We start from the raw sequence: 6,798 nt of genomic DNA, 5'->3' as shown, positions 1-6,798 counted from the left end.
AGCCCTCACATTCTGTGTTTGAAATTATCATTTGTGAAATGCAAGAGAGAACACTGTCTTTGAGCTCCAACAGCTGACCTCTGAAGTTCCTCTCAAATCTCACAGAAACATAAGGAAACACAGGATTTCTGTCCCCAGGACTGGCCCATGCCACCTGCTCCCCTGGGGCTACAGCAGCCCAGGAGCACCAGCAGCCTGCAGCCACGCCTCGCTCAAAACACACCAGTGCAAGTAAAGTTCAAGGTAACCTTATGGATCAGGGTCATATTACTTTCCAGCACCTGCCCAAGTGTATATAACCAACAATGCCTCCCTGTGTGGCAGAATTGCCCTCACCTGCTGCTGACGCACAGCTCCAGACATGCTGCTTCCCGCCACAGGGAACTCTGCCTCCATGGCCACCAAGATCCCAGCAGAGAAATTTGGGAAATGTCAGTGTGAGACACACCATTCTAAAAGCATCCTGCAACAGATCCTTAACAAAGAGAATGGAAGTGAGACCAAGTGGCACCAGCAGCATGGCAGTCCCCACTGCTCCACAAGAAGCAGAGGCTGCCCTTGTTTGGACAGGAAAAGAGTTGTCCTGAGAACACCAGAAGCCACATGCAGAAGAGCTTCTGAAGTGTTGTTGAAGACTTCAACTTTTATTAGAAACTTACCTTCTTTTTATCAAATGCCTTGGGAGGATCAGTTTGTCCTCATACAACAAAACTGGGTCCCTCTTTTTGTCCTGGGCATGGCACAAGAAGGGGTGGATTTTGACCTGAAAGAGATTCCAGCTACCAGTTTATTGAAAAAAATCCTCCTCAATCAGTCTTCAACAGCTATGCGTGAACTGGGCAGCTCATCAGCAGGAGCATCTTTAGCAGAAGTTGAGAAGATGAGGAATTTATTGTGGAAGTTCTGGGACCTGGACATAAGTGCAAAAGAATATGCCTATCTTAAAGGAATTATTCTTTTTAATTCTGGTAAGTCCTCCTAGAAATTACACAAATGATTATGTACCTAGAAAGATATTTAACATTTTTATATACTTATAGACAAATGTTTAGTTTTACTCTTTTCTATGAATATAGTTAAATGTTCTCAAAAAGCTGATTTAACCATTAACCATTTTCCTGCCTGATGTGGTTTATTTTGGTTCCTTGGATATGAGTAGCACATCACCCACTGTAAGCCAAAACCACCTCTATTAGACAAATTTTAGGTCATAAGGAATTAAGTGTGTAACTTCAAACTGACTTCCAGTTCAAAGGTAGTACAGCAGCCTCACCCTCACGTCACAGCAAGGAGAGATGGTACATGAGTATGTGATGTGAGCTTTAGAAGAATTTTAACAAAGGCTTCCTCAGTAACAAGAACACTGGAGAAGATAACCATTTGATTTTCATCAGTGAGGCAAAAGGATGCTGTGTTGAGGTTACATAGCTTTTATGTATTTATATTATTTATTTATATAATTTAGTATCTCTGCATACAAAGCCTGGGACAGCAGCCACAGAGCAAACTAAGACTACTGATTGCATCCTCTCACTTCTGATGCCAAGTTCAGGCTCCTTAGGAAGGAAGGTTGCCTTGGTCAGCACCATGGAGTGCATGAGTCATTAAAAGCTGAGCTCTCAGCACACTGAAGTAAATGGAAAGACTTATTGTCTCCAGCCTGCTCTGGCTCAGATCCCCAGCTCCTTCCACAGCAATCACTGCTGTTGGCTGCACTGTCTGCAGTGTGCTGTACTTGGGACTGCACCAAAAGGATACTTGAATGCTTCAGTTATTCCATTATACTTCTCATGGTGGATGGTTTATAGGCTGCTCAAGGGCTGTGTGACTTTACATTTGTTTCCAATGGGATTCAAATTCTGATTCTTGAGGTGTAATGTCATCCAGATGCTTGGTACTGCCTTGAGTGTCTATGCCACAGCATCAGACTAGAAGAGGTCGTTTCAGTGCAAGCTTTTTTCACAGCAAAATCAGGCTAAAAGAAACCATTGGTTATATCTAGGGGGATGATAAGAAGAGAAAGGCCTCATCTGCAGCAGCTCACACAGTTTAACTAGCTGGCATTTTTATTGTCTCTGTGGATAAAATGCAATTTTCCTTAAGGAGAAAGTAGCAGAAGTAGGGTTATGTTCTGGATTTGTGCCTTCTAAGGCCTGCTGCTTCCCCAGGGTGCTGTATGAGAGAGACAGCAGCCCTTGATGCTGTCTGCAGACACATTCCACAGTTTCAGGAATGACACTCAGGTGTCAGGTGGGATGACCCTATTCTCTGGAATATTTCTCCATGAGCTGCAGAAGGCAGCCTGGAGAACACCAGTTAAGCTTAGATTCAGTTAAGCCTCCATATGAAACAGTCATCATCTAACTCTGGGCTGAAACAGGTACTCAGGGTTTATACACAGCCCAAACCACCCTTTGCTGCGAACAAATCTGTACAGCTGTTGCTTCACAAGTACTACTTTTAATAGTTTTTCAATACTTTCCACCAACCTCAGACAATGTTTTCTACATATTTGCAACACATTTTCAAACTTTTCTGATGTTGATGTTGGGCAAAATGCTACCATTTCTGCAGGCCTCAGTTCTAAAAGAATTTCAGGAAGCCACCAGAAGTGACAATGGTAAACTAACTCTCTTTTGGATTATGGAGTACCTCATCACTGCCCTTAATGTTTTACTTCTGTTGGGACCACCAAAACTAGCTGAAGCAATGGGGAAGGGCCAGGTGCAGAGCAGCCCAGAGCTGGGTCATGAGCTGGAGTTCAACAGGACTTCCAGGCATGCAGCGGTAGCAGCCACCGCTTGGATAAGAAGCATCACAACTATGCAAAGCTTTGCTTGTACCCTGAGTGATCTCTTGTGGCACAGACATGGTGCTTACCATCATGAGAAAAATCCCTTTGGCAAGAAGGTGACAGGCAGCACGATGGAGTGTAGCATGGTTTGGGTTGGAAGGGACCCACTGCCATTAGGAGGGACACCTTCCACTAGACCAGGTCCCTCCAAGCCCCATCCAGCCTGGCCTTCTGGCCAGCTTCTGGGACTTTGGCATTCACAACATCTCTGGGCAAGCTGTTCCAACACCTCATCACTTTCACAGTAAAGGATTTCTGCCTACACATCTGACTTAAGCCTACCTACCTTCTTTCAGTTCAAGGCCATTTCAGCTTCTCCTATCACTACTGGCTCCTGTATAAAGTCCCTTCCAGCTTTCTTGTAAGGCCCCTTTAGGTACTGGAAGGCAGCTCTAAGGCCTTTCCAAGGCTTTTTCTTCTCCAGGCTGAACAGCCCAAACTCTGTCAGCCTGTATTCATAGGAGAAGTGCTCCAGCCCTCTGATCATCTTCAGGGCCCTCTTCTGGAGTCATTCCAGCAGGTCCATGTCCTTCTTGTGCTGAGGGCCCCAGAGCTGTAAATAACAGCAGAATCTGTGCAGCACCTCTGTGTGGGAGGCTCTGGCTGGGTCACTGATTGACCACATCTGGACCTTCAAGAACCTGCAAAGAAGAAACTGTGCACCAGCCCCTGAGGGGATACCAGCTCCTTGCACCAACAGAATCCAGACTCTCCAGAATGTATTGGCATTCCCACTTTTCCCAGAGGGAGCTTTGGCTGAGTGACTTTGGAGATGTCTCAGTATCTGTGGGTGAAAGGTCCAACTACAAGGCCTTCCCTGCTTGGAGCCAGGCAATAAGTCAAAGGAAGGAGCAGACAGGACTGTTCTGCCACACAGGAACAGCACAGAGTGACGTGAAGACATTTTTGTGTTTTTAACAGTTGTCTGAAGAGCAATTGGGACTGCAGAGTGAAGAGACGGGAACAGTGAAAAGCAGTGCTGTTATTATGTCAGTGCCATACAAATGCATACTTATGTACACATATATATTAAAAGACTCCAACAAGGGCTTCTGTTAAAAAAAAGATACTCTTAAGAGGTTTGCAATTCAGCTGGAAACATGTGTTTCACTGAATATTATTACAACAGATCTCAGAACTAGAAGTGTCTGATTATATGTAAATTAAAACCAGTGTTTGGTTACATAGAAAAAAATACCAAATGGGGAAATTAAGCATATTTGAAGAGATATAAACTATTGCAACTCACAAAATCCTAAAAATTTCCTTTCCATGAAAAATATAACATTTGGAATCATTGTCACAGCTTGCAGCTGCTGGTAATCCTGGAGGAGATGATGATTTTTCCAAACTCTTAATTTCTGGCTAGGCTGGTTGCAGCTTTGGCTGAGGCTTCTTCTCCTCTGGCAGTGATGTCCAGGAAGAAGAGAGTTGCTGAGGGCTCACAACAGTAATCCAGTTACAGACTGAAGGAAACCCAACCAGGTTGGTTTTGCATTGGTACAGGGTGCTAGGCAAGACTGCTGAACTTCCCACACTGAAGTGAATGATCCAGTGTGAAACATGTCTGGTGTGAGCTGTTCAGATTCTATTCCATGGAGGTATGGAGTCAGTCACTTAAAAGATGCCAAATAGTGTGTTCTACCCTCTGTCCAGACTCCAACAATTCTAGGAGAGAAAAGATATCCTTAGAGAGTGAGGACAAGGGGCAATAAGTTGCTGAGAGGTACATGACAAGGCAATCCCCCCAGAGGAAAAGGATGAACACAGGGTGTCCTTAGCACCGAGTTCTGGCAGCCACAAACACCCTCAGTGAACCAGCAGGTCACATGCTACTGCAGGTATGTGAGTATGTGATTGAGGCTCAAGACCATGACTCCACAGGGCAAAGATCTCTCCTTCTTCAGGCACTCCTCTTGCTGACGCACTCCTCTTGCTCTTTTTGTACTGTAAATGAAAATACCTAGATAGTATGGTGACCCACAGTGCCCCAGTTTAGTCTGTAAGTAGTAAGCAGAGGCAACAATGGGATGCAGATGGGGCTGGCTATACTGGAAGCGTATGTCTTCAGGCTGCGAGACTGCTCGCTGCTCCAAACTATCATCTCCATCTCCTGGAGTTACCTAGGTAGGGTAGATTAGAGCTGGAATATTTCAATCTGCCCAGACTACTATCTCAGCATCATTTGGTGGATAGACAACACTACAAAACTTCTCCCTCTGTACTGAGTCAAAATTACCTGCTGTTACCATTTCTAAACTAAATTTTAATGTAATGGGCTAGATACCAATGTGCTTACAATGCTGCCCAATGGTCATTCAAATTATTGAGCTACACATACCTTCTTTTTCCAAATAGTATGTTTACAAAGTGTTTATTTTTTTCTATAGAGAAAGTAGTGCTATAAGCCAGAAATCCAGATACATGTCAATACTAAGGGCACAGAACAGAAGTGTTTACTCAGAATTTGTTATTTTACTTTTTATTTTGACAGAATGTCATGTCCTGAAATGTCTCCCTTATGTACAATCACTGCAGCAGGAAGCTCAGAAAGCCCTGATGGAATTTATCTCAACAATGTTCCATGGAAACCTCGGCAGGTTTGCTTTGATTCTTCAGCTAATCACGTCTCTTCGAGACATCGATGCAGATGCTATTGAAGAGCTCTTCTTCAGGCCTGTGCTAGGAGAGGCCACCGTAAATGCACTACTTATAGAAACCCTATGTATCAGGCCAGTCTGGCGTTGAAAACAAATGATATCTGAGTGATAAAATATTTCATTTTGAAGAGATGAGGGAATATTATGAGCTCAATAAACACATTTCAAACAAATAATTGATGGATATTTGTAAGCCATGTATACTTCAACGATGAAGTAATTTTGTAACATTTTAGAATTAAAAGCAGAGGAAATTAAGCATTTCATGATACTGTGTGCTTTCAAAAACCCTTAGTCTAAGTATTCAAACATTGTCTAGGGGCACCAGCATAGTTTCCAGTTGTGCTAGGTTCAACTCTATTACTTCTAGTGAGCATTTTTACAGCTGTTTATACTTTATGCTTTTGGCTTTAAGGAACAGGGGCAATGGTAAATTTTATTCAGTTGAAGATAGATACATAAAAGGCTGGTCAATGGTAAAATCAGTATAAATCCTTCCTTTTCCTTGTCAGTCCCTGATCCCAATCCTTTTTCTGTTTCACCGAGAACTCTAGTCCTTGGCTGTAATTGCTGGATGGAGTTCCCCCTTACTAACTGCTTTCTTATAGGTCCCTTTCTAAGTCTTGCAGCAAGCTGTGGGCATTGAATCCCTCTCCCATTATTTACAAAGTTCTTTCCTAACTAAGGAACTAGACAACATGAGTCAAAAATTTGTTGACTGGACAAAGCTGTTGTTCAGGGTTGTTTCCAAAATGGGAATAACAAAGCTTGACAGTTACTGTGTCGTGCCATAGGCGGCAGAACTAATGTATCCCAGTTTCCTACAGATTTAAGACCTTTTCCCTTTTAGCCCTGCCTGTACCTTTCTATAATTACCCTCACTTCCTTCCAAATAGATGTCAGATATTCCTTGGACAGCAGAAATGCTAAAACAGGGTTTCCTACAGATGTGTACAATCTGTTCCTACATCTCTCACTGCAAGAGTTCCATGTCTCCACCTCCAAACGCACTATGGCATTCCCCAAAAATGTCTCTGTCTCCCACTCGTCTGGCTGGAGAAGAGGCAGCACGTGTTGGGGTGGGTGCCAAGTGATGTGTGTGCTGACTGCCCATCTGTCAGGATGAAAAAAACATAGAGCTTATACTTTAGCTGCAACAGGGGAAGCTATTTGTATCCATTTCCTGTCCCACTCCTCTCTCAATGGTTTCCATGAAACTTAAGGGAATTAATTGCTGAATTTTTTCAGTAGTGGACCCAGCTTAGATTTGCTTGGCAAGGGGGC

At 43.5% G+C, this 6,798-nt stretch overlaps 1 protein-coding gene across 1 annotated transcript; it reads left to right on the top strand.

Moving 5' to 3' along the window:
- The first annotated feature begins 361 nt into the window (after window positions 1-361).
- LOC116993478 (nuclear receptor subfamily 0 group B member 2-like) lies at window positions 362-5,602 on the top strand. Its single transcript, XM_033054094.1, has 2 exons — window positions 362-968; window positions 5,349-5,602. The coding sequence occupies exons 1-2, from the start codon at window positions 362-364 to the stop codon at window positions 5,600-5,602; spliced, it is 861 nt and encodes a 286-aa protein (XP_032909985.1).
- Window positions 5,603-6,798: the final 1,196 nt, after the last annotated feature.

The sequence above is a fragment of the Catharus ustulatus genome, chromosome 3, assembly GCF_009819885.2.
Source record: "Catharus ustulatus isolate bCatUst1 chromosome 3, bCatUst1.pri.v2, whole genome shotgun sequence".
Lineage (NCBI taxonomy): Eukaryota > Metazoa > Chordata > Aves > Passeriformes > Turdidae > Catharus > Catharus ustulatus.
This window is presented reverse-complemented; position numbering and strand designations above follow the sequence as displayed.

Bases quoted from the DNA above. Each gene is read 5' to 3' on its own strand.
- LOC116993478 (XM_033054094.1), top strand. From the start codon at position 362: ATGCTGCTTCCCGCCACAGGGAACTCTGCCTCCATGGCCACCAAGATC. The intron at 969-5,348 runs GTAAGTCCTCCT...TTATTTTGACAG, and splicing joins AATTATTCTTTTTAATTCTG to AATGTCATGTCCTGAAATGT.